Source organism: Doryrhamphus excisus, linkage group LG18 (assembly GCF_037039965.1).
Source record: "Doryrhamphus excisus strain RoL-2023G ecotype Guam linkage group LG18, RoL_Dexc_Guam_v1.1, whole genome shotgun sequence".
Taxonomy (NCBI): domain Eukaryota; kingdom Metazoa; phylum Chordata; class Actinopteri; order Syngnathiformes; family Syngnathidae; genus Doryrhamphus; species Doryrhamphus excisus.
Genome location: NC_136374.1, coordinates 13,081,538 through 13,107,599, shown reverse-complemented (window position 1 = coordinate 13,107,599; position 26,062 = coordinate 13,081,538). Strand labels below are relative to the sequence as shown.

At 42.2% G+C, this 26,062-nt stretch overlaps 3 protein-coding genes across 14 annotated transcripts in view; 1 reads left to right on the top strand and 2 right to left on the bottom strand.

Annotated features, from left to right (window-relative positions):
- Positions 1-8,938, bottom strand: part of anks1ab (ankyrin repeat and sterile alpha motif domain containing 1Ab) — a 37,476-nt gene extending 28,538 nt beyond the window's left edge. For all 6 annotated transcript variants that reach the window (XR_013630302.1, XM_078798653.1, XM_058055810.2 and 3 more), the window contains exons 1-2: positions 8,679-8,938; positions 3,107-3,173 (exon numbers count right to left, since the gene is read on the bottom strand). Coding sequence is in view for 5 of the 6 variants with exons in the window: in XM_078798653.1 (XP_078654779.1) it covers positions 3,107-3,173; positions 8,679-8,930 (319 nt within the window). In the remaining variant the exon portion in view is untranslated. The remainder of the gene's footprint in view (positions 1-3,106; positions 3,174-8,678) is intronic.
- Positions 8,939-17,570: 8,632 nt separating this feature from the next.
- Positions 17,571-20,274, bottom strand: snrpc (small nuclear ribonucleoprotein polypeptide C). 4 transcript variants are annotated; one of them, XM_058055045.2, is made up of 6 exons: positions 20,161-20,274; positions 19,602-19,644; positions 19,388-19,496; positions 19,162-19,221; positions 18,464-18,568; positions 17,571-17,960 (listed from the first exon to the last, which is right to left on the bottom strand). In XM_058055045.2, exons 1-6 carry the CDS (start codon positions 20,166-20,168, stop codon positions 17,839-17,841), a joined length of 447 nt encoding a protein of 148 aa, XP_057911028.1. In that variant the 5' UTR covers positions 20,169-20,274; the 3' UTR covers positions 17,571-17,838. The 4 variants fall into 4 exon arrangements, with proteins under 4 accessions (XP_057911028.1, XP_057911029.1, XP_057911030.1 ...); XM_058055046.2 differs by having other exon boundaries at positions 17,571-17,957; XM_058055047.2 differs by having other exon boundaries at positions 18,464-18,550.
- Positions 20,275-20,915: 641 nt separating this feature from the next.
- On the top strand, positions 20,916-25,807 carry ilrun (inflammation and lipid regulator with UBA-like and NBR1-like domains). Of its 4 annotated transcripts, none has more exons than XR_013630287.1 (6): positions 20,916-21,229; positions 22,465-22,640; positions 22,716-22,913; positions 23,844-24,148; positions 24,216-24,505; positions 25,357-25,807. XR_013630287.1 is itself a non-coding variant. In XM_058055655.2 (5 exons), exons 1-5 carry the CDS (start codon positions 21,072-21,074, stop codon positions 24,249-24,251), a joined length of 873 nt encoding a protein of 290 aa, XP_057911638.2. In that variant the 5' UTR covers positions 20,916-21,071; the 3' UTR covers positions 24,252-25,807. The 4 variants fall into 4 exon arrangements, 2 of the variants coding, with proteins under 2 accessions (XP_057911638.2, XP_057911639.2); XR_013630286.1 differs by having other exon boundaries at positions 25,096-25,807; XM_058055655.2 differs by having other exon boundaries at positions 24,216-25,807.
- The last annotated feature ends 255 nt before the right edge of the window (positions 25,808-26,062 follow it).

Sequence of the window (26,062 nt, the reverse complement as noted above, 5' to 3'; positions counted from 1 at the left end):
CACATGGAGACATTTTCCTTATTAAAAAATAAACGTGACCATACCTATGGTAAACATACTTATGGACAATTTGGAGTCGCTAATTAGCCTAGCATGTTTTTGGAATGTGGGAGGAAACCGGAGTACGCGGAAACATGCAAACTCCACACAGAGATGGCCGAGGGTGGGATTGGACTCGGGTTTTCTAGCTGTGTGGTCTGCGCGCTAACCACTTAACCACCGTGCAGCCTGCATTAGGTTCATTGAAAACAATATTCTCTTTGGTGTATACAAAAAAAATACTTAATTGAAGACTTTAATATATTGGGAAAATGTACGATCCAGACTAAAAAAACGAATGTCTGCAATGTTTATGAAATATTCCACCCCTAATGTGTAGATGCAGATTGTAAATGGTCTTGGATGTTCCTGGAAATGTACCATAGCCTCACTGATGATCATTCAAGACAAATATCTTTCGAGTGTTTACGAAATGTTGGGTTTATAGAAGACTAATCTATGAAAGAAAGTGTTTGTGCTGGTGTGATTGACAGGTGATCAGTGCATGGTGTCAGCTAGTACAGACTCCTGCAGTATAGAAAACGAATGCATGGATGGAGCTATTTAATGGATTTGCTAATAAATTCAGTTAACGACAGAGCTTCTTGGCGCATATAGACATCGCGGCTCCCGGCATGCATTGCTGCTCACTGCGGTCTTGCTGGTTGGTGTTTATCTGGGTGCAGCTGCGGGCCGAACGGGATTATGCAAGTTTTCAAAGCTGCCTGCAATCTGCCTCCTTGGATGGCTCTTCAGCCAAATGGGAGGCTATTGATTGGGCTTGCTACTTGATTGGCAGCCTAAATGCTTTAGCGATGGAGTAAAAGTCTCTCAGTCACCCACCAATGCTCATCTATGACACATGATGAGGAGGGCGAGTTAAGATGCTAATAGCGACTAAGACGGATCCAAGTGTACTAATTCTAATTCACCGTGAGACCCCCACAGCTTGACTAAACTGAGCGCTTACGCCAGCGCATGCAAAGCTTGTTAAAAATACCATCCGCCCCTTACAAAGACTTCCTAATTAGCCTCCTATGTAAGAAGAAGCAGGTCGCTGTCTTATCCCGTTTTTAAATGTAGTGCCAAGTCCACATTGGTGATCCCGGTAACCAGGAGAACCTGGATAGAAACTCTGTATCAAAGAGGAAGAAGCAGCGACTTCCTGTCAACGCGTGAGAAAATGAGCGGCAAAGCTGAATTAATTCAGGGAAAGTGAGGACAGTTGCTTTGAACATGGCTGTGTCTCTACGTGCGCTGCTTTAAGCTCATTTACACGCAACAGAACAACACTTGTCCTTGGAAAAAAAACGCGTATGATGTTTCGAAACAAATTGACACCGATACCGACATCCTGATGAACTCAAACATGACTCAGCGTGATATGGGGCACTGAGCACGCGTTTATGCAAGACTATAAATGGCACACACTTATAGTATATGTGACGTGTTCTTGCTTATATAACACACAATGACCTCAGGTGCTTCAGTTATTGTTGGAATGCTTCTATAATACGTCATATACAGTTGGGTGTGAAAAGGTTTGACCCCGTTCCTGATATAACTTTTTATTATTAAGGGAGAAAGAAAAAAATATTTTCATCAAGATGTTTTCTGGCATAATTGAGAGGAGCCATAACACTGACTTTAACTGAGGCAACCTGGATGAGGTTGGATGTTGTTGTGGGGTCTTTTGTGACCTTTTTCAGGGTAATTTTGGTTGCCCGGTCACTCCCGGGAAGGTTCACTGCTGTTCCATGTTTTCACCATTTGTGGATAATGGCTCTCACTGTAGTTTGCTGGAGTCCCAGCGCGGAGGAAACCCACACATGCACAGGGAGAACATGCAAACTCCACACAGAGATGGGATTGAACTCGGGTCTCCTAGCTGTGAGGTCTGCGCGCTAACCACTCAACCACCGTCCAGCCCGTGTTAGGTTCATTGAAAATAAAATTGTCTTTGGTGTATACAAAGAAAATAGTTAATTGAAGACTTTGATATATTGGGAAAATGTACAATCCAGGCCACACAGCTTGGATACCCGAGTTTGATTCCACCCTCGGCCATCTCTGTGTGGAGTTTGCATGTTCTCCTCGTGCATGCGTGGGTTTTCTCCGGGTACTCCGGTTTCCTCCCACATCCCAAAAACATGCTAGGTTAATTTGCGACTCCAAATTGTCCATAGGTATGAATGTGAGTGTGAATGGTTGTTTGTCTATATGTGCCCTGTGATTGGCTGGCCACCAGTCCAGGGTGTACCCCACCTCTTGCCCGAAGACAGCTGGGATAGGCTCCAGCACCCCCTGCGACCCTCGTGAGGATAAGCGGTAGAAAATGAATGAATGAATGAGTTTCAATCAGCAGCTGATTAGCCATACCAACACTGAAGTGCATGCAGAGGTAGATAAAGCCATTGGATGCCGACTACTATTTCAAATGCATCTACTGCCATCTTGTGGAGGTAATAAAAATAACTAGGAGGTTGCCTACAGCCACAGCCGTTAATGCTAATTAGAGCTTTTCCTGACGACTATAGGAGTTATTAACGTATGCAGTGTATATATTAGTGGTATAACAGTATTTTTAAGTATCTGTTGCACTTCTGTGTGTCAAACTCCATGTCCTTGGCATATTATCATGGGAAAGTGATTTAGTTTTGCCTTGGTGGAGGTCAGTCTTCTACTGTCTTTCCAGTGTAGTTCATGTTCACAACCCATAGCAATTAGCTATTAGACACAGAATGCTTTCTGTCCTTTCAGGTTTAGTGAGTATTATGTAATATCCAATCTCAAAAGTCCTAATAACGCTAACAAATGCAGTCAGTCCCAAGGTCACAGAGGTCATGGTTTCATACAGTCGAATGTCCAAAGGAGGTTACGGCCAGTGCAGTCGCCAGAGCAATCACAAGCTCTATAAACGCTTCATAACTAAGTCTCGCTTAATCCCTGAGCCCCTCTTGTCATTTCCTGTTAGCTAACCAATAAATTATACTCATATCTCTTGGGGGGGGCAATAAAATCACTGCACCGCTTGAATGAAATTGAACCATTATGTGGAAAGTGTTACCTGAGCTCATTTGGTTCTTGTCTGGCTTTTCGATGCCCGCTCCGATCAGGTTCATGATCTTCTCAATCTGTTCAAAAATGGAGATGATAGCACACTCGTCAGCTTTTTTTTTTTCATAGAAACATCAGCAGATTTACAAAAAAAATGAAAATGCAGACGTTGATGTAGATGAAGTGGCTGTTGTGCTTATAATCAAGGTCGGGGATGGCGGAATGCTTCGGAATGATGGATGACAAGCAAGGTGAAGGCAACACACCCTTTTCTTCTACGACTTACAATATAAAATGTTAGGAAATATTTTCCTTAAGTAAATTCCCCTTTTCCTAGATTTCCTTGAATTGTTATGGTATGTATTCCGGAAATGACTTTCTTCACCTTTCTGATTGCCGTCAGTGGCCTTACAGGGAGAGGCTTTAATAGCGCCACCTGGTGCTTTGACATGACCTTGACGGGCTGTAAATGTAACCATTTTTATCCTGGAGTGCAGTAAAATATGACCTTGGTCGTAATGTTAGTGTGAATAGTTTTGGCTGGGGACAGGTCCGGAGTGTAGCCCGGAATCAGCTGGGATAGGCTCCAGCATACCACAGTGAGGATAAGCGGTATAGAAAATGGATGGATTTTAGAACATTCATTCATTCATTCATTTTCTACCGCTTATCCTCACGAGGGTAGCGGGGGGGGGGTGCTGGAGCCTATCCCAGCTGTCTTTGGGCGAGAGGCGGGGTACACCCTGGACTGGTGGCCAGCCAATCACAGGGCACATATAGACAAACAACCATTCACACTCACATTCATACCTATGGACAATTTGGAGTCGCCAATTAACCGAGCAGAGGCGGCACGGCACGGCGGTCGAGTGGTTAGCGTGCAGACCTCACAGCTAGGAGACCAGGGTTCAATTCCACCCTCGGCCATCTCTGTGTGGAGTTTGCATGTTCTCCCCGTGCATGCGTGGGTTTTCTCCGGGTACTCCGGTTTCCTCCCAAAAACATGCTAGGTTAATTGGTGACTCCAAATTGTCCATAGGTATGAATGTGAGTGTGAATGGTTGTTTGTCTATATGTGCCCTGTGATTGGCTGGCGACTAGTCCAGAGTGTACCCCGCCTCTGGCCCGAAGACAGCTGGGATAGGCTCCAGCACCCTCCGCGACCCCGGTGAAGAAAAGCGGTAGAAAATGAATGAATTCATGGTCTCCTAGCTGGGAGGCTAACCACTCGACCGCCGTGCAGCCCCATTTTAGAACATACAAATCAAATGTATAAAGCATTATGTTCTCTTTTAGGTATTATAAATAAACAGACATTTCTTAGAAAACTGTTTAAATATTTTGAAGTAAGCACTTACTGACCAGTTAGTCAACTAGTTAGTCATTTCCACACTTGAGTTGTGTTGTGTTGTTCGTTAGAATAAGACAAGTGACAGGCGGCGGTCACCTGCAGCAGAGCTTTCCAGTGACTGTCATCAGTGCAGACTCAGGGAGCCTAAAAAGCCGGCATGTGTGCCCACTAGCACGGCACCAGCGCCGGCCCGGGCTCATTTGATGTAATATTTAGTGTTTGAAACAGCCCCCATGCACTTGGCTCGTGGCATCAACACTGTGGAAGAGCCTTGATTCATTTGGAAGGCAGGCACGTGGGACGCCTACTGTGGCAGGCATACTGCAGCCTGCAGCGACGCAAACCTCACATTACTCCTTGAATTAACCCACTTACATTCTATATCACACACACACAGTACACACACAGTACACACACAGTACATGACAGGACAGCCTAAGTGCACCTTTATTGGATTCTGTCATCAAAATGTCACTTTATGAGGCAGCCGGCAGTGTGATGATTTATTTAAGTGTTTCATCACATGCTGCACTGTGTGCTGCATTCACTGTCATCGCAACTTTTGATTGCAGATGCATTTTTTTTATTGGTTTAAACATTCATTCATTCATTTTCTACCGCTTATCCTCGCAAGGGTCGCGGGTATGCTGGAGCCTATCCCAGCTGTCTTCATGTGAGAGGCGGGGTACACCCTGGACTGGTCGCCAGCCAGCCAATCACAGGGCACATATAAACAAACAACCATTCACACTCACATTCATACCTTATGGACAATTTGGAGTCGCCAATTAACCTAGCATGTTTTTGGAATGTGGGAGGAAACAGGGAAAACATGCAAACTCCACACAGAGATGACCGAGGGGTGAATCGAACCCGGGTTTCCTAGCTGTGTGGCCTAACCACTGCTAACTATTTAGCCTCTCCAATTTACTTATTGTAAACTTGAAATGTTTTAAACAGAGTAGGGAATAAGGGTAAATAAGGCAAAAATGTACCACTTCCACACAGAATGAGAGGAAAACCTTTTTTTTTTTTTCATCCTTCTCTTTCATCCTCAGCCATAGCATGCTGGCTCGGCTAATATCACGTCTCATTATCTGATGCCAGTTAATAGTTTTTCCAATAATCAATTATCAATATATGAGGAGCCAAATATTACAAGCAGCTGTAATTATGATGCAATATGAGCCCAGTAATAAACATATGCCTTTCAAAGCCATTCAACCAAAAGTCAGCATGATCATCTTTAAAAGGCATTTTGGATCTTGTGTTCTTTGTGCATAGAAAATGATTTAAGTGAACCATCTCGAGAGAAGCTAATAAAAAAAAAAAAATCTTATCTGTGTGAGTGCATAATACAAGAAAATTACCTTACTAAGGAATCCCCTATGAAACATTATAACACCAATCTTATGTAAAGATGCTAAAATTAGTCTTGGAAACATACACATACTGTACACTCTGAAAGCTTGCAAGAGTAATGACTTAGTAGGGAATCCTGCTGGGAAATGAAGTGAAGTACTCTCCAAGATGTGTGTGACATGTAACCTTTAACCTCCAGAGAGTTGAACACACGGAGATAATGTGTCAGTCAAAGTTCATGCTATACGCTACACGCCTTACAGTCGTCCCTCATTTCTCTTGGTTAATTGAGTCAAGGCCCGACTGTCATAAGTGAATTTCCATGAAGTAGGATTCAATATTAATAAACTGAATATTTTAATAGTTGTAGTATGACTTTATAAATACAGGGTTTAACATTATTCGAGCCCTGTCAGCATGAAATAACACACATGGAGTCGTTATTCTCCGTTTACATCACTGCAGGACATATCAGATTATTTCTACCGCTTATCCTCACGAGGGTTGCAGCCGTGCTGGAGCCTATCCCAGCTGTGTTGGGGTGAGACCCTGGATTGGTCGCCAGCCAATCACAGGGCACATATAGACAAACAACCATTCACACTCACATTCATACCTATGGACAATTTGGAGTCGCTAATTAACCTAGCATGTTTTTGGAATGTGGGAGGAAACCGGAGTACCCGGAGAAAACCCACGCATGCACAGGGAGAACATGCAAATTCCACACAGAGATGACCGAGGGGTGAATCGAACCCGGGTCTCTTAGCTGTGTGGCCTGCCCGCTAAATACTCATACTCAGCCTCTCAAATGTACTTATTGTAAACTTAAAGTGTTTCAAACAGAGTAGGGAATAAGGGCAAATAAGCCAAAAATGTACCACTTCCACACAGAATGAGAGGAGAACCTTTTTTTTTTTCCATCCTTGTATGTTGGCTCGGCTAACATCATGTCTCATTATCTGAAGCCAAGTGACCAGAATACTACATATAACTTGTCTTTCAATAGTTTTGCACTAATAATAAGCCATAGCCACCCATAAAAGAGCAGTAATTTATTAATTAATAATCTATTTTTAAAAAAGACACTATAGTGAGAGCCAACCTTATTACTATCTGGAAATTACTTATTGTAAACTTAAAGTGTTTTAAACAGAGTAGGGAACAAGGGCAAATAAGCCAACAATTTACCACTTCCACACAGAATGAGAGGAGAACCTTTTTTTTTTCCATCCTTCTCCTTCATCCTCAGCCATAGCATGTTGGCTCAGCTAACATCATGTCTCATTATCTGATGCCAAGTGACCAGAATACTACATATAACTTGTCTTTAATATTTTTGCACTAATAATCCATAGCCACTCATGAAAGAGCGATCATTTATTAATTAATAATCTATTTAAAAAAAAAGACACTATAGTGAGAGCCAACCTTAGTGCTAACCGTCATAACGTTGACATGAGGGATACAAGAAGGAGTCCAGTAGTTTCCTAAGTAGTTGCTGCACCACTGTATTATTTTCTATATATTTGCGTGTGCATGGACCGGCGATTGATACACACAACATCATTTGGCATTGTCCACTCGCACGCACAAACAGCCTGAATGAGTCGGGCACATCATCAGACGGTCGGGACGCAGCTGCATAAACAGGATGCCCTTGAGAACAGGACACCCCACCCAGCACGGCCTGAATAAACAGTGGTGTCACAGCAAAAACCCGGGTCACCACTCAGATGACACAATGAAAGAATAGCCTTTTTTTTGGTCATGGACACTCCATAACACAGGAAACAATGAAGTACTTCATATGACAATATGGTTCATTTTTCTGACATTTTCATAATCATATTGAAGTCTAACACTCTGATGAACATCCCACTGTGGATCCCACTTGCATATGGTGCATTTTCAACATTCAATATTTTATAGTATTAAATAATGAATAGCTATGTCGCAATTGTGCCATATTAAACTTAAATACACTAATCCCTCATTTATTGCAGTTAATTGCTTCCGGAATCAACTGTGTTGAGTGAATTCCTGCATAGTAGGATTCCTTATACATAAATGGAATATTTTCTTAGAGGATAGAAAACCAGTTTATAACCTTCTAATGGTATTTGTAATGATAATGGTTTCATTTATTTTGAACATGTATACTGTTTACATTGAAATGCTTCATGTTCTAAATACAGTGTTGGAAAAAAAATACTATTAGAGCCCCATTGACATAAAATAACACCCCTATAGTCACTTTTACACTTGAATTACCCAAATATAGTAGACATAATGGGAGTAAATTAAGCCGTTGAACATATAAATAATACTCATGCTTAAGTGTGTTACGATAAAACTGAAAGGGGGGGGGCAGGTAACGGCCACAAAAGTAGCCTGTGTTTTTAGTTTTATTATTATAACATATTAGTGACCATTAAATATATTTTTATACATTTTTTTATATTATATTTATATATTTAAAAATATATATATTTTTTTATTTTTGTTGTTATACAACGTCATGCAATGACAAAAATATATTTAGCTGGTTTTGATGCTCCATGCTGCCCCCATTGGTGGTGAATGGTAGTGGTAGTGGAGTGATAGGAAGACGTGTCCTGAGTGGGTGTGCTGTGACAACACGGGTCCAATTAGCCTCCATGCTACAAAGGATGCTAGTCGCCGAGACGTGAGCGGTGGCCTGCAGGAGCTGCCATCACTATGGCAACCTCTGCAGCACCCCCCCCGCCCCCACACACCTGCCACTTCCTTCTTAACCTTCCTTCCTCTCCAAAAATGTGTTACCTCGCCCTCTTCCCCTTCGATCTCTCACGGTAAACCCAACCCCGCCCCTAGAAAGATGGATTACCTCATCCCATTCCGAGGCAAAGGACGGCATTCTCTCCTTGGACGCGTTGCCGGTCTTGCACTTGGACACGGATCCACTCCGACCGGCATGGCCTCCCTCGCTTTCTCCAAGTTGCGGCGCCAACAAGTCCGAGTCTGACTTGGACAAACTTCGGGTCAGCCTTAGGTCCGTGGGTCTGGATTTTACCACCTGATTGGTCTCCTTAGTGTTAGTCTGGATCTCTTTGGAGGGGTCCGGTGTGCACAGCGCCATTGTTTCAAAGAGCTGTCAGCATGGGGTGGGGTGGGGTGGGTTGGGGGGGGCGTCCTCCTGCAAGGGAGGGACATCCAGTGGAGAGATTGGAAGACAAAGATGAAGTCAAGTGGTACAAAGTGCTCCAGTCGGGAGAGGAAGGAAGTGTGAGAGTCACTAAGGTCCCACCCACTGGTCTCTTCCTGTTGCTTTCCCCTCCACTTCCTCCTCTTTCAGTTCTCTGACAAACATTCCCACTTTTCACTTTGCGTCTGAGGAACATTCCCAAGAGGACACTTACAAGAATCGGCAAAATCTTCATGAGTGATTTTCGTTACCTCACTGGAATCTTTCATAGCTGTCCCATCCCAAGAACGTCCCAAAGACCATGTCCGGGTATCCCAGAGAGCCTGGACCTAATCGCAGTGACAGCTGGGTAATCAGGTTACTGGTTCACATTGGAGACGGGACGCCTCCGCCGCCTCTGATGTTCTGTCCTGCCAAAGACGCGAGAAATAGAGGTCACACTCTGACTTATTTTTATAGCACAGATAGTAAATATCTCTGTCTGACTTTCCATCAATGGCTGCGATGATTTCGGCCACATACAAAATACCCTGAACATCATTAGGAAGGTATTGGTGAGGATCTGGATATAGGTGTGCCATGTGTGTATGGTATTATACTACATATACTGCAGTGGAGTCCAAAGTGTGGCCTGGGGGCCAATTGTGGCCTAAGGCTGATTTTTTTTTTTTTAATCACCCAACAGCACATTTGAAAAATACAATTGAACATGAAAACTAACAATAACAACAATAAATATGCATTGGGCTAGTTTACAAAATGTAAAATATCAAAGTAGCCACCATATTTGTTGATTTTAACGTATGCCGTGCTTGCGGGAAAGGTTTTAACACCCCTGGCCTAAATAAACATATCACATACTTAGTGTAGTTTTGGACTAGTTTTGGATTAGTGCCTCTCCCTGTCCTTTGCTTCATGTGTGAGGCAGCAGAGCCCTCGTCCTTGAGTTGCCAGAAAAGCATCATTGTGACTTGATGGTGCCAGTTTTTGTTTGTTTTTTAAACTGGGCAAATTCTGGGCGCTGCACGGTGGACGAGTGGTTAGCGCGCAGACCTCACAGCTAGGAGACCAGAGTTCAATCCCACCCTCGGCCATCTCTGTGTGGAGTTTGCATGTTCTCAACGTGCATGCGTGGGTTTTCTCCGGGTACTCCGGTTTCCTCCCACATTCCAAAAACATGCTAGGTTAATTGGGGGCTACTTGGGCCTCATGTGCTTAACGGTAAATACACTTTAAATGAGCCTGCACACAGCTAGGAGACACAGGTTCGATTCCCCGCTCTGGCATCTCTGTGTGGAATTTGCATGTTTTCCGGGTACTCCGGTTTTCTTCCCCCATTCCAAAAACATGCTAGGTTAATTGGCGACTCCAAATTGTCCATAGGTATGAATGTGAGTGTGAATGGTTGTTTGTCTATATGTGCCCTGTGATTGGCCTGAAGACAGCTGGGATAGGCTCCAGCACCCCCCACAACCCTCGTGAGGATAAGCGGTAGAAAATGAATGAATGGGTAAATTCTGCCTAGCGACAAGTTAAACGGATAAACTGACTGAAAATTCTATTTATGGAATCAAATAAGGTGGGCGGCAGCAGCTTGAAAAATAATGGAGTTTTTTCAAACTAAGCTAACTTTAAACCAGTATAGGCCAATATGGCCAGTAAAGAATGACCTGTGGGCCCCATATGGGCCCCATATGGGCCCCAAGACACGGATGCACTAAGCGTGTTTATGTATAAACACCACTAATGTGTTTTCATTGAGCTTCGTTTTCATTTCTCACCATTTGTGTGCTTTTTTTTATTGCATTCCTTGACCCGATATATCACCTAGCGCGTTCATCTTTGAGCTGTGTCGCCATGACGACCACCTCCTCCTCCTCCTCCTCCTCTTCTTGTCGGTGCTGATGCTCTCATGACAGGCCGCCATCTCCATGCACAGCACGCCTGGGCGCCCGTGCCCTCAATCAGCCAAGCTCCTCTGCATTGCTCACCTCCTTCCTCTCGTAGCCGTGACAGAGACGATGACCTCCTTCTCTCCCCTGAGGGGTAGGGGGACTTCATGAGGCCCCCGTATAGTGCTGAGGCGGCACAAAAAGCAAACGCCACATCTAATGATGCGTGTTGTGAAGTGAAGTCTGATCATCTCCATGACGGTGATGAGGTTGTGTAGGCTCCTGTCTCCTCCTTGAAACAAGCTAAGCTTTTAAGAGAATGTCTTTATGGCATGTTAGAGGTCGGACGTAAACATGCTGTGGTCGGATGATGATCCTCGGGCTAAAGACAGCTGTGACTCATGAGCGTTCTTGTGGACACGCCACACACAGGAAGTGAAACAAACAATGCGCACGGGGTCGTGATGAGGTTGCGTGCTCGCCGCCGCGCACAGATGCATCTTCGGGATTCCGGTGTGCGTTCGTGTTTGCCGTTCTTTTGGCCTGCTGTGTTGCTTCCTCTGGTGCGTGGTTGATAAACCGTCCTCATGCAGGAAGGACCACGTCCATGTGGCGCCTTGTCGTCACGACACGCCTAAAGTATATCTGGCATAGAAACAGGAGTTCAGAACATTTGTAGGAAAAAAAGATTACTTTAGATCAGTAGTTCTCAATGTTTGGCAGTGATTAGTTTCATTTTAAGGCTTTGCATGTGCAGTAAAAAAAGGCCTTGCTTACTGTGAGGCTGCAAGTGAATGCACCACAACATCAGCGTGTTAGCATGAAGATCATTAGCAGTTAAATTTAGCATTCTGCAAAGATCACAATGCACCTGCCGTGTCCTCCTTTTGAGAGATAAACAATCTGTGCTTGTGTGTGTGTGTGTGTGTGTGTGTGTGAGAGTGCGTGCACTAACATGCATGTGTTTGCCCCACTGCCAGTGAAAGCACCGGGCATGGCTCCATGTTTGTGAATGTACCATGAGCGCAGGATGACGACAACCACCTCTGACAGATTTCATTGCCTTCAGCCCGGAATTGAACCAAAATGTAGGGTTTAGTGACACTGAGGAGAGAGCATAGAGGAGGAAGGGTTATATAATCCATAAATAATCCATAATAGTGATGGATTACAACAATGACATTTAATTCAATCTTACAGTATCTCACTAAAGTAAGTACACCCCTCATAGTCCTGCAAGCATTTTATGATATCTCATCAAAGGACAAGTAAGATTGGATATACTTTAGAGTAGTCAGTGTACAGCCGTGTACACTCGTCAAGGGTGTACCCCGCCTCTGCCCGAAGACAGCTGGGATAGGCTCCAGCACCCCCCCCCCCCCCCCCCCCCCCATGACCCTCATGAGGGTAAGCGGTAGAAAATGAATGAATGGGCAAATTCTGCCTAGCGACAAGTTTGAACGGATAAACTGACTGAAAATTCTATTTATGGAATCACATAAGGTAATTCGGACATCGGAATTCATCTTTCTCTCAATAAACCGCAGCTCCCCTGTACCAACAGCACTCGTGCATCCCAAGACTGTGACTGACAGTTATCTAATTGTCTATTACTAATTGAATTATCAAATGTATATTGGTGCTTTGGTTAAGGTCATTAATCCATTCGAGAAGGTCTGGCTTAAACCAAAATGGACTCTAACCAAAGCAAATTCTCCCTTAGAAAATAATGTAGATCATATGAATCTGTTAGGCACTACTTGTTTTGCTTCCCTCGCCTCTCGTTCTCTCCTTCCTCTTCCCCTTTTATCGCACTGTCGTCTTGTCCTGTCTCCACCCCTACATCATATTCTATAGTACAGTATGTTGCATATGTATGGACCGGTGGTTACACGGGTTGATTGCATAAGTGACAAGTAAAGGCCATTCTCTCTCTGACATGACGACTTTAAGCTGGTCTTGCACCCTTGCCTTGGTACGGTCCTTGTGAGGTGCATGTATTTTGTTACGCCTCTCTCGCGCAATAAATCTGAGATAAACAAATACTGTTGCTCTAAAATGGCGCCCGTGGCCCACAAAACATTTCACGGTAACATGCAAGGCGAGATTTCGTTTTTGGCGCGTGATCCAAAATGACAAAACAAACCGGACGCCAAACAAGAAAGCAAACGGAAGCTAAGGCAAGATTTTAACAAATATTTGAGATGTAAACCAAAAAAAATGTGCTAACCAGAGCGGATGTTAACCAAGGCGCCGCTGCATATCCAAGTTGTTTTGTTAAAAGTCCTAGTCAAGTTCATAGCGAACATGTTTTTCTTTCCAAACTTGCACACTTTCATCGGAGTGATGCACAGAGCTCAGGCTTTTAGTCTTTCTAACTTTAACCATGGAAGACCTAAAAGAACTTTGCCTGTCTATAAAAATAGATGATGTCCTCCATCTTGTATATGGAACATTTCTTTTAGAAGCCTTTTTGCCCTTGTTGCTGATACAGAAAGCCTGACAACGCTCAGGTGTTCTCATGTGTTTGTTGCTTTTCCGATGTCAATCCAAACATAGGTTGGTTGAGGGATGGTGATGATGCCTGTCTCTTTGCTGCACATTAGCTCCAACGGAAACATGCGTGTTAGCTGGTCTTGTTCTGCATCCGAAAACAAAAGCTGACTTTGAAGAAAAGACAGCAGCGGTAAGCGGATTGTCACACTTGGCGATAAAGACGCTTTTTGTGCTTCCGTGAAGCACTAAATGACTTTTTCCCTTCCACCTTGGATGCCTGTTGACTGACAGCAGGGAAGAAGAGAAGAGTCTGCCGAGGAGATAAGAACGCATGCTTTTATAGTTTAGCGGAAGAGAACAATAATAATTGAGGCCTCTGAAGTTGGACGGAAAAGTATTTCTCTCGTTTTCTTGGGATGGAAATCTGCTGTCATCATCAGAAGCAGAAGTGCTAATTTAGCGCCTTGGTTTAGGTTTTATTTTTCATTGTTCGTGATGAGGACGTGCTATCTTTGGGAGTTATCAGACAGGAGTGATTTAAAATATCAAATTAATTAGGGCTGTCAATCGATTAAAATATTTGATGATTAATCATCCGTAGTTAACTCATGATTAATCACATTTAATCACAGTTTTTTATCTGTAATAAGTAGGGGAAATCAAGTTGTGTTTTTTTTTAACTGTGATTGATTGCGAGTGGTTAGTACGCAGACCTCACATCTAGGAGACTAGGGTTCAATTCCACCCTCGGGCATCTCTCTGTGGAGTGTGCATGTTCTCCCCGTGCTTGCGTGGGTTTTCTCCGGGTACTCCGGTTTCCTCCCATATTCCAAAAACATGCTAGGTTAATTGGCGACTCCAAATTGTCCATAGGAGACCTCACAGCTAGGAGACCAGGGTTCAATTCCACCCTCGGGCATCTCTGTGTGGAGTTTGCATGTTCTCCCCGTGCTTGCGTGGGTTTTCTCCGGGTACTCCGGTTTCCTCCCACATTCCAAAAACATTCTAGGTTAATTGGCGACTCCAAATTGTCCATAGGTATGAATGTGAGTGTGAATGGTTGTTTGTCTATATGTGCCCTGTGATTGGCTGGCCACCAGTCCAGGGTGTATACCTCACCTCTCGCCCCAAGTCAGGCTCCAGCGTACCTCTGTCACCCTAGTGAGGATAAGCAATAAAAAAAAGTACTTTGTTAATCACATTGTTTACTATTTAATATGGAAATGTATTTTTACATAATTACAAATCACTGTATAAGGAAAAACATTTTTTTTCTGTAATAAAGTTATAGAAAAAAACAAGACATGACTTTGTGCAACCGATAGATAATATGATTCTTTATTGTATTTATTATATATTAAACAAAATATTGTTTTTTAAGTATTATATTTATTTTTTCTCCACATTTTTTTTACACTAAATATAAAGCTCACAGCATAATTTGAGGTATCACTCTGAAACAGATCGTTATTTTAAATAATGTTATTATAATTCATTACAACAATGCATTTTTCCCAACATAATTTTGACAGAAATAACATGACTTTAAACATTTCATTACCTCCACAAGCACCCATCTGCAGCCATGAGTCCCCGCTGTATGAAATGTCATGTAAGATGTGCTGCTGCATTTTTAAGAGCACAAAGTGACACAAGTGAAAGGCCAGCATGATGTACATATAAGTATTTCAATGTACTGTATATATACTATAAGTGCGTATAATGTGTGTACGGGTGTGTGTGACATCTGCCTCACTCTTAAGTGACACAAATTGGCAAGTCATTTTGCATGCATGCATGGGAGAGATGCAGCATATGTCCGAGGTGATGATAAAACATTCAGGTCCTCTCGTCAAGAGGTGAGGTCACATAAAAAATGGATCAGTTTGTTTCCAATTTTGGCTTGTGGAAAAGACAAACCACAAGACCACCCCTCCCTACAAAAAAACATCCATACAGTAAAACCTCGAAAGGATGGACGTGCAATAATAATCACACAAAATGGCTGTCATGCAAAACTTCCGTATAAAGGATTAACTGTATGTTTTGCTTATTCTTTGTGAAGTAGGCTTCATCATACACTTTTATTGCATGTCGGTAAGTGTTTGGATGCTTTTTGTGGTTTACAGTGGTTAACTTCTTTTTACACTTTCAAGAATTAAGCATGCAAAAAAAGCAATTTAGTTAGATGCATTGTTTTAAAGTTTAAAACACCTGTTTTATTTGTCTTGACCTCACTAAATTTGCATGTTTTATTTGAGTAAAGTGAGCATTTTACTGAGAATAAAGATAAGATAAAAGCAATGTCTACTCTTAAGTAACAAAATCAACCCCAAATACCTTTTTTTTAATATACAGGCCACTACTGCTACTGCTAATTTTGCACAAAGTCAGCTGGGATAGGCTCCAGCATACCCCCTGAACCCTACTGAGGATAAGCAGTATAGAAAATGGATGGAAATATTCATTCATTCATTTTCTACCGTTTATCCTCACGAGGGTCGCAGGGGTGCTGGAGCCTATCCCAGGTGGGGTACACCCTGGACTGGTGGCCAGCCAATCACAGGGCACATATAGACAAACAACCATTCCCACTCACATTCATACCTATGGACAATTTGGAGTCGCCAATTAACCTAGCATGTTTTTGGAATGTGGGAGGAAACCGGAGTACCCGGAGTAAACCCACGCATGTACAGGGAAAATATGCAAACTCCACACATTGATGGCCGAGGGTGGAATCGAACTCAAGTCTCCTAGCTGTGTGGCCTGCACGCTAACCTCTCGACCTTGATGGAAATAGCTGAACATAAATAAAAGTCATATGTTTACATTGATTTCAGTGCAGCATGTGTGCTATTATAAGTGCTAATTGTATTTAATTGGATTATTTTGAATGACTTGATGAGAAAAACTTGGGTTTTGGGTGCAGATGCTGACATATAAATATTTAACATGGTTATTTATAAAATATGACCATGCAGCAGGTGAAGGAGGGAGGAGAATCACAGCCGGGTGTCCATGCACCGTGCATGGTGCCGGTCCCGGTCCTGATTGGCAGCCCATTGGACTTAGTGAAGCAGAAAACCTCACAGTCACGTTTAGATCTTCGAAGCATCATGTTGTTGAATGTGTGAGACAAAACGTGCTGACGGGAAGTCAATACTTGAAATGTCCCCAAAGGTCAAATTAGCCTTATTTGAAGGTTGTTTGGCAGACCTATACTTCACATACTTAGCATGAAAAGATGTTTGTAATGTAGTGCTTGTAGTTTGCATACTGGATCTCACTGAGAGCTTTCTAGAATATTTGGTCCTGCAGGCTGTGTGGAAATGGACATCGATCTTATCCGTGACTAAATGGATTAGATTGCAGTTGGGAGCAAAGTAAACAACACAGAAGAGGAGGTAAAATAGACTTGTTATCTTTTATAAATTGTTTTATCTAGATTCAATTATATTTTTCTATAGACAGTATATATGTATACAGTGTATGTACCATGAAAGTATCACTTCCATTAGTATGTATAAGATAGAAGTCTTACTGTTAAATTGGTTACATTTATTTGAAAGAATTCTGTATTCAGTATTGATTACAATTTCACGAGATTAAAATGTAATAAGATTTCTCATGGCCGCACGGTGGACGAGTGGTTAACATGTAGGCCACACAGTCAGACCTGGGGTTGGAATCTCTGCAGAGTTTGCATGTTCCTCTCACATTCCAAAAACATGCATGTTAGGTTAATTGGTGACTCTGAATTGTAACTGTAATTATCAACACAGAACCCTTTCTAATTTTCTTAGATAAGACAGCTGGGAAAATGGATGGATTTTATTTTTTTTACAAATTGTTTTAGTAATTTACTTATTTAATATATTTTATCACTTTCACTTTTTACTTCTAATATCTATCTACAGGTTTGTGACTTTAGAGCACTTTGGAATGAAATCATGTTGACCATTTGTAAAGACATTTTGGCCAGATAAACAACCAAGCACCTTCCATCATAAGCTTTTGTGAAGCATGATCGTCACGTGACATTTTTTTGTTGTTGTACGGTGATGGACCAGTGATAAGATGTGTGCTAGCACTTAATCACTAACTGCATTACATTTCTTCTCTCGGGGCATTGTAACACTCTGGCTCCATCTGTTGGTACATCTAATAATAAACACAAAAGACATTAGCTTTAAATTGATAGCTTTATTTCTCAAAAGCAGTGTAATGTGGGAAAAAAAATCTAAAAAGGTAAAAACGTCCAAAAAAAAAAAAAACATCAAATATGCTCCAATGGGTATGTCTGCAGAATGAGAGTGAAACAACCAGGCAGTACAGATTCCTATGAAAGCAGATGTGTGCTATATTGAAGAAATAAATACATGCATGTGTTCGTCACTCATCACTGTGCAGCGCCTCCTTGTGGTCAAAATAAAAAAACGTCCACATTAGTCTTATCTGTCTGGTCTCATCATGCCCGGCCTGACTGGCATCATCATCGGCCGAGGATGACGCATCATATGAGGTGGTCCGGGCATCATCTGCATGGGCGCTCCCATTGGCGGACGCATTCCTGCTGGAGGACACGACAAGGATGCAAAGATGACGCAGATACCAGGAAGTGTTAAAATGCTGATCTGTGTTAATGAAGCTTCTCTTGCAGAAGTACCATACCTGGGTAAAAAACTATAATTCTCATTATGCTAGGAGTAATGTAGAAAAGTGAAGTGGAAGCTAAAAATCACATTTTGAAGTCTTATGCAGTTATCTCGGACATATCTTGAGTGGTTTTAGTTCTTGGGACGATAGCCACGAATGACTTTTCTGGTCGGATACTGTTTAACTAGCCAGGTTCCACACAGTGTTCTGTTTATTTAAATCAAAAGTTTTTTAAAAAATCTAATATTTCTGCATGCTAAACCTAGGTATCCACATCGTAACACAGGTTGTGTTACGATGTGGATACCTAGCGCGGCCTACTTTATATACACACACACACACATCACTTTTTCGTCTCTGGGTGCAGGTTACATATTGGTGCGCTCTTTAGCGTAAAAATGATGGTAAAATGGATCTTACCAGGACCACCGGGCATCATTCCGTGAGGCGGAGGTCCCATCATGGGCATCATAGGAGGGCCAGGCATTGGCGGGGTTGGCAGCATGCCTGGACGTGGAGGACCACCTGTGTTAAATATAATACATTTACGCAAACACATACAATGCCCATGTATTCGGGGAATAATATTTTTGGTTGAAGTATGCAACACTTCAGTGTTTCCCATACATTCAGGCAGATTGAGAACCATTTCGAAGGCAGTCTCGGTTGGTTAGGGCTTGTGCTCATATTTGACCAAATAAAGCAAAGCAGATGGATGAGGATGATGTCTGTTTTAACCAGACCAAACATGACAAGTGTGAAAGTAACGTGTCACTACAGCCTGTTGATGAGCACCGAACATGTCTCGCTCACTTGTATGCTCCCGGTTTTGCAGCTTTTTATGGCATAATTACGGGAAAAACCTTCTCCCTCGTGGACATAATACTGCGTCTGACACGCCTCTAGCTAAATGAAACTGGAAACATTCCTGTGCTCTACTTATTTGTGGAACATCAGGCAGGCCAAAACCCAGTGTGCATGGGCCCAGTCTGGTTCTCTTGAAATACCTGCATACATACAACAACAACTTGCTTGTTGCATTTTACTGTTCTGTCAAATTTTAAGTTGGTTTCCTCTAGCTGCCCTAAACATTGTTACAGTCCAACAAAACATCCTACCTGGAGGGGGAGCACCTACGAATGGCGTGGGAGGGATTTTTCCTTGCTGAAAAGCAGCCGCTGTTGAGAAAGAAAAAAAAAACATCAGCAATTATTCATGTACTGTGTTATGAATTCCACACAAGCAATGGACATTGCATTTTATTCAACACACAGGAAGACAGCATTCTTAAAAATCAGGCTTTGCTACACGTCACGAAGAAGAGACTATTTTAAGAACACTTACTTGTTTTATCAATCAGGCTCTGGGCCTGCTCTTCCATCCATTTCTGGTAATAATCTTTCACATTTTCTTTGTGTTTTCTCCCACTGCAGTGGGTTTTCCTCACTGAAGGCTACATAATCAAGAGCAGGGGCAAGAATATAAGACATACATTCAATCTTTAACTAAAGACAAACGTAATGAGTCGGGTTAGTGTTATTTGCAGTTGGAAGCTTACCGAGTCGTGTGTAAGGTAGGTGTCACAGTAGTCACAGTAAAACCTGTGGAATGAACACAAATGATGAAGTCTACAAATGTATATACAAATACATATACTTAGTCAATAATATTGGTTAACTTTCATAAATAATAGCAAACATAATAATACGTATTTACTTTCCTTATATCTCTGAATATTGACTGACAATGGGAACCAGCTAATACCAGAACAAACGACGAATTCAATATTCACTATCCCTAACCGTTTTGATATTTTTATATTTCTAATAAACGTATATATATTGCTAATTAATGTGTATTTACAGATGTTATATCACAAACTTGGAATAGTATCGAATGAAAAACGTATTTCAGTAAAATCCTTTCGCAACGAGATGGGCTCCAGCAAATAGCCACAGCCGGAACAAAGGTAACGACGCTTCAAAACATAACAGACTGATTTGGTTGACTGTTTTTAAAATGAGTATCGGTTGGAAATACTTTTACGTTTTTCAATTATCTTGAAGTTAGGAAACAGAAATAATATCGCTCCGAACGAAGAACACATCCTTACTTACTTGGGCATGTTTCTGAATGAGAGGCGCTCAATGGTGGACTCGTGTGTCCCCAATAAATGTTCCCATCAGAAATGTGTCCCGGGCAGCATTAGTTCCGTGTAAAAGTGAACAACAATGGTTCCATTGCTCCGCTTAACCAGTAACGAATGCAAAACAAACATGCTGCAAATACTAAAAACACAAACAATACCGCCAATACAATTCCATTAAATAAATGCTGCAATGACATTTTTTGGCTCAAAATCTGACTTTTATTATCACTTTTGTTCACAAAATCTGATATTTTTTTCAATGTGGCCCCAATACAGAAAGAAATTGGACGAATAAAAAGCTACATTTTTCTTTATGCCTATGTAAAACATCCTGATATTTTACAGAATATACAGCAACCGATTTATGATTACTTTGTAAATGTAGTGGAATAAACAAAGTCTGCTAGGTTTTAGTTGTCAAAAAAACCCAAAATAATGAACATTATATGCTACATTATTTAGAACTGCTTACTGAACTCTGTACTGTATTTATTATTAACAAATAAGACACTTGAATTTTTTAGGTTAGGTGTCCATAATCATATATAAATGAGGTTTTACAAGGGCTAAGCTCTCTTATGCTTCCAAATGAAATCATATATCAGATGTTTCGCTGCAAAATGAGTAAGTTGGACTGGAGGGATGAGCCAATGAGATGAGGGCTGCAAATAGCAACAGATGACGTCATCGTCTACGCCGTGATTGGCGCAGGTGACGCGCTGTGCTGTCGTAACGTCAAACTTCGTCCCCCTTGTCGAGCCATGCGCATTGACGCTTGTTGTCGTGCTTGTGGTACTGCTTGTCATGGCTACACCAGGCCTAGGACCCCACTGAGACACTAGAGAGAGAGAGGACTCCCCCCGTCCTCCTCCGACTCTCATGGAGGGCACTGACATGGACGTAGACGCGGAGCTCATGCAGAAGTTCAGCTGCATGGGCACCACGGACAAGGACGTCCTCATCACGGAGTTCCAGAGACTGTTGGGCTTTCAACTCAACCCCGCCGGCTGCGCCTTCTTCCTGGATATGACCAACTGGTGAGTGCGGGGATGAGGTGCGAGGAGGAGGGCCCGGCTGGTGGTGTCACCGGACATCGACGCGACGGCTAACTAACTAGCTAGCACAATTAGCTTGTTAGCATACATGTTAAACATAAAATGGGGCCAAACACATTGTGTTAACAACTTCGTAACGATTTATTTAACAGGTTAGATAAGGTAGAAGCTCACAGGCGACAATTTGTGATAGAGTAAATCCATGCTACACAAATAAAAGTGAAACTTTTAAAGGTAAATACAAGCAAGGTAGCCGAGGAGGGGGTTAATTAAAGTCCAGGGAGGCTTCCGGTTAAGCTAGCCCGCTCAATGTTACGTCGGCTACGCTCGGTTGGTGACGTCATCGGTTTTGAAGCCTTGGCGGATGTCAACAAGTAAATGTTTTTGTAGTCAAGTTTGATCATTTCAGATCATGTAATTAAATTCTTGAGACCAGTTGAAAAATTGCAAGAATGTGTACTTTTGAACTTTTGCCCTTAAGAAGCTTAAAAACAGCATGAAATTTATTGAAAACTACATCTAAGCTCAAGCACGCTTTTGTAGGATGATGAAAATTTTAAGACCACAGCCTTTTAAAGCCAAAATTTGCATATAAATGTGAATTCCATGTTGCCACGTCAAGTATACACCCTGTCATGACCTGATGGCAAATACTTATAAGGCTTTCTGTCTGTGTACATGGACACTGTAATCTTGAATTTCTTAAAATATCATAACAAAAAATAATCTAGTGTTGACCCCAAAATATTTTACCTGTGCTGAGCTGGAGGATTGATGGACTGACTGTCCGTCAAGAGGCCATTACTGGTGATGAATGCAGCCCATTATATACATACTGGAAAACTGAGCTTTTTGGTTTGTGTCACAAGAAATGTGCATTCAACAACGGAACATGAAATTATTGACTGATGGGTGTTGGTTTGATTTTGTGCAGCCGTTGTGTGTTGTTTGTTTTTTTGTCATTCAAGATTAAAGTAAAAAGGAACTTTGCAAAACTTTCCACAATGGCACTGAAGCCGTTGTTTCCATTTACATTCAAATACCAAAACAAGACAGGGCAGTCAAACGCTGCACTTGAACATCAAAAATGTTTACAGGTAAATGGAATTCTTCAGATGCAAAAAGTAACCACACCCATGTGCTTATGTCCTAATTTAACGCAGCTATCCCCAAATCACTGCTCGCACTAACGCCATTCCCGCACTGTGCTGCACCAGGAACCTACAGGCTGCTATCGGTGCATATTACGACTTTGAGAGTCCCAGTATCAACACGCCCTCTATGTCCTTTGTTGAAGACGTGACGATCGGCGAAGGCGAGTCAGTCCCTCCAGACACACCCTTCACAAAGACCTGGAGGATACAGAACTCGGGTTTGGCTCACGTCTTTGCACGTAGGGCGTGCCTCTTTTTTTTTTACATGCTCATTACAGGTGTCATTGTTTTTTTGTTTTTGGTGTGTGTTGTAGGAACAGAGTCATGGCCGCCCGGTGTGTGCCTGAAGTACATTGGTGGGGATCAATTTGGCCATGTGAACACGGTCATGGTGAAGTCTTTGGAGCCCCAGGAGGTTGCAGATGTGAGTGTGCAGATGAGAAGTCCTGCATCTCCTGGAATGTACCAAGGCCAGTGGCGGATGTGCACAGCCACAGGATTGTTCTATGGAGGTAGGAGAGAACCAAATACCTTGATGAGGACTTTATATACTGCACTTTTTAAAATCAAATTTCCTCAACTCATCAGAAGTATATCAGTACTTGAAGTATATCATCAGAAATATTAATTGTTGATGAATTGCATACTATAAAACGCCCAATATACATGTATTGTTGCACGATTAAACTAGCAAAATAAATCAGCAAATATTTACACTTGTTGAAAGCATTTGCCAAAAAAATGAATATTGTATCTCAGTCCGTATATTAAGGTGCTTGGGATCAGATCCAGTACAAAAGTGGCCAAAAAAAACAGTGACACAAGATTATTTAGACATTTAAAAAACACTTTAAGAGTACTGCAATTCCTAAAACTGTATTGCCTGCTTGTATATTAAGATGTTTTGAATGTGGTTGGGGAAGCTTGTGACCATGATGTGTAATATGGAATATGACAGATGAATGATCATTTTTTGCTTTATATGTCAGATTCCTTCGAATAAAACAAAAGCAGCTAAGATTCGGTCGAGATATACTTCACCTGACTATCAAACATAGATGATCCCTCTGTACTTAACTTCATTCACTTCCTCCATGATTTCATTCTTAATTCTTACCTGAAAATATATGTTATTATATTCTTTTAGGTCTGGAAAAGCACATGGATAGTGAAGCATATAGTTTGCGTCGCTCAGCTGTTGTGGTGTGAAACTCACGCGTGCCATACTGTTTGTGTATAATGAACTCATCAGCGGTATTCATGCTGGTTGAACAGTTTTCTCCTTACTGCTATTGCACAATACAACAGTGACAGAACCAATGTTGTAATATACTTTATAAATGACCACAAGGTCAAAGAGGGCTCTTTTTTCCTTTCCACTACAGTGCACAATGAACTGTTTTGACATGTCCGTCCCTTTTGTCCCCACATCGTCGTGACAGATGTGATCTGGGTGATTCTCAGCGTGGAAGTCGGCGGCCTCCTCGGCGTCACCCAGCAGCTGTCGTCCTTCGAGACGGAGTTCAACACGCAGCCGCAGCGTGACGTGCAGGAGGACTTCAACCCCTTCGCCTCGCCGCAGAAGAACAAGCGGGAACCGACCGACTGCAGCATCGGTGACGCCGGCGCCGCATGGGAGCAAACGCAGGAGTCGGCCCCACGGGACGAAAACAGACCGTCTCACAACGCCGTCAACAGGGCGTCAAACGGCCTCCAAGCGAACGTGTCAGCAGTGACTCATGACCAGGTACGCTAGTTCCACATGTGGTTTTATGGCCTCGCAGCAGATTTTGAAACGTGCTTGTCTTCTCCAGGGTGTCCATGGACCCTTTCCTTTTGGACAGAGCTAGAGACACAAACAGACCTCACAGCTGGCAGTCCTTAAAAGGGGCGGGGACAAAACTGTTTTCTAATGACTCTTAACAAGCCCCTCCTCCTAGACCTGCACCCTCTTTCACCGACACACAGACGTCAAGCCAGACGATTCTGTGATGTGTGAACGCTTCTTTCAGATTGATTTAATTTTTTTATGTCCATCACCAACCACTCCCGAATGGACAAGATGTTTGAGGGTCCGGGACATCTCTTCTGGGTTCCTACACAGGTTGGTTTGCTCATCCTTTGGACGTCTTTTACTAGATGTCGGCCTTAAAAGTCCAAATACATGTCACAGCAGCACAAAGCAGAGTGTTAATCAACTGAGAACTAATGGAGTCTTTAAAGGCCCTTTTATTTCGAGGGTTGTTCAGCCTTCAGACCCAATTATCATTTAAATCAACCATAAAGGTCAAATAGAATGGAAATAGGTCAAAATCCAGCAAAAGTTAAGACATCAATCTTGGAACTTTGTCTCGAAATTCCTGTGTAGGAACTCCCAAAGATGATGCTAAAACATGAGGTGAAACAATGCTGGATGTGTGTGTGTGTGTGTGTGTTTTTTTTAAGGCAGGCTCTCAAAAGTCTGCAAAGGTGCAAAAACACTACGGAGTAATTGAAGTGTGAGAAAAGGTTTTAAAAAGCCATGAAAAGTATATTTTGCCTGGTGAGTGATTGTATTTTTTCACATCTGTGTTTTGTGTGCGTGGGTGTGTTGCATTTAAAAGTTCCAATGCAAGCGGTGTGTGTGTGTGTGTGTGTGTGTGTGCTACCTGCCTGACTCATTCATAATCAAAGTTATTTATTTGTACTCTGCAGGCGCTGCAGCTCCACTCTTGGCCAGCAGGTGGTGCTAGAAATCAATTTTAAATCCAGTATGTGCGCGTGCGCGTGTGTTTTACAGATTTCAATTAAAAGGTGATTCTGCTTCGAGGGGGGGGGGAAAAGTCAGCACTGACCTTTTTACTGCTGTTTGCACACACATTTCCTCATTATTTCTGATCGTGAAAGTAGATTTGATTTTGGGCTTGTTGTGAAATGTGATGCATTCATCGGCGCTCCTCTTTCTGTCCTTCACAGCTTTAAAAGATTTTCAAACCTGCTCGCTGTACCAAATTGTCCTCATGAAAGTGAGTTTTACGTCGTCATTATCATCACGTCAGACAGCGACTTTGAACGTGTATTTTTTTGAATGGAGAATAAAATGGGTAAAGTTGGTTGACAAGTGTTGACTTTTCCAAGTATTAATATCTAGTATGTAATATCCACTGAGTGTCAATCACATTAGATAGACAATAATTTAGTTTTAAAGCTGAAGGTGTGTCTGCCTGATAGACCTCATGTGCATGAGCGCAACAACGCAAATATTTACTTTTTTTTTTTTTTTTAATACAAAAGATCCAGTGAAGGTACCTCTATCTCATCTGCCATCTATTGGTGCTTTAGAGTCAACATGCTTGTTTTTGATAACTGCTGTCAAGTCAAACAAGACAAGCAGTTTGCAAAGTGCAATAAAGTATATTCAAATTTTTTTTTTAAAAAGACAAAAAAAGAGGCATTTTCTGCCATTTGTGGGCCCTGCCAGAATCTGATTAAGGTGTGCAGGTAACAGACACCTCTCTAACCAGAAAAGTTCTACCGAAGCCAATTGGGTGGGAAAAGGGGGTTTCACACTAGGATTATGTTATGGTTTCAAACTACACAAATAAATCCAAAAGCCTCATGCTGACTCTACCCCAAACTCAACCTCAATACCACCCCGAACCCAAACACCAACATCAAACTA

Coding starts and splice junctions, on each gene's coding strand:
- ilrun (XM_058055655.2), top strand. CDS start 21,072: ATGGAGGGCACTGACATGGACGTAGACGCGGAGCTCATGCAGAAGTTC. Junction 22,641..22,715: donor TTTGGCTCACGTCTTTGCAC/GTAGGGCGTGCC, acceptor TGTGTGTTGTAG/GAACAGAGTCATGGCCGCCC. Junction 24,149..24,215: donor CAGCAGTGACTCATGACCAG/GTACGCTAGTTC, acceptor TGTCTTCTCCAG/GGTGTCCATGGACCCTTTCC.
- snrpc (XM_058055045.2), bottom strand. Junction 19,497..19,601: donor CCTACCTTACACACGACTCG/GTAAGCTTCCAA, acceptor TTGATTATGTAG/CCTTCAGTGAGGAAAACCCA. Junction 19,222..19,387: donor GAGCCTGATTGATAAAACAA/GTAAGTGTTCTT, acceptor CTTTCTCAACAG/CGGCTGCTTTTCAGCAAGGA.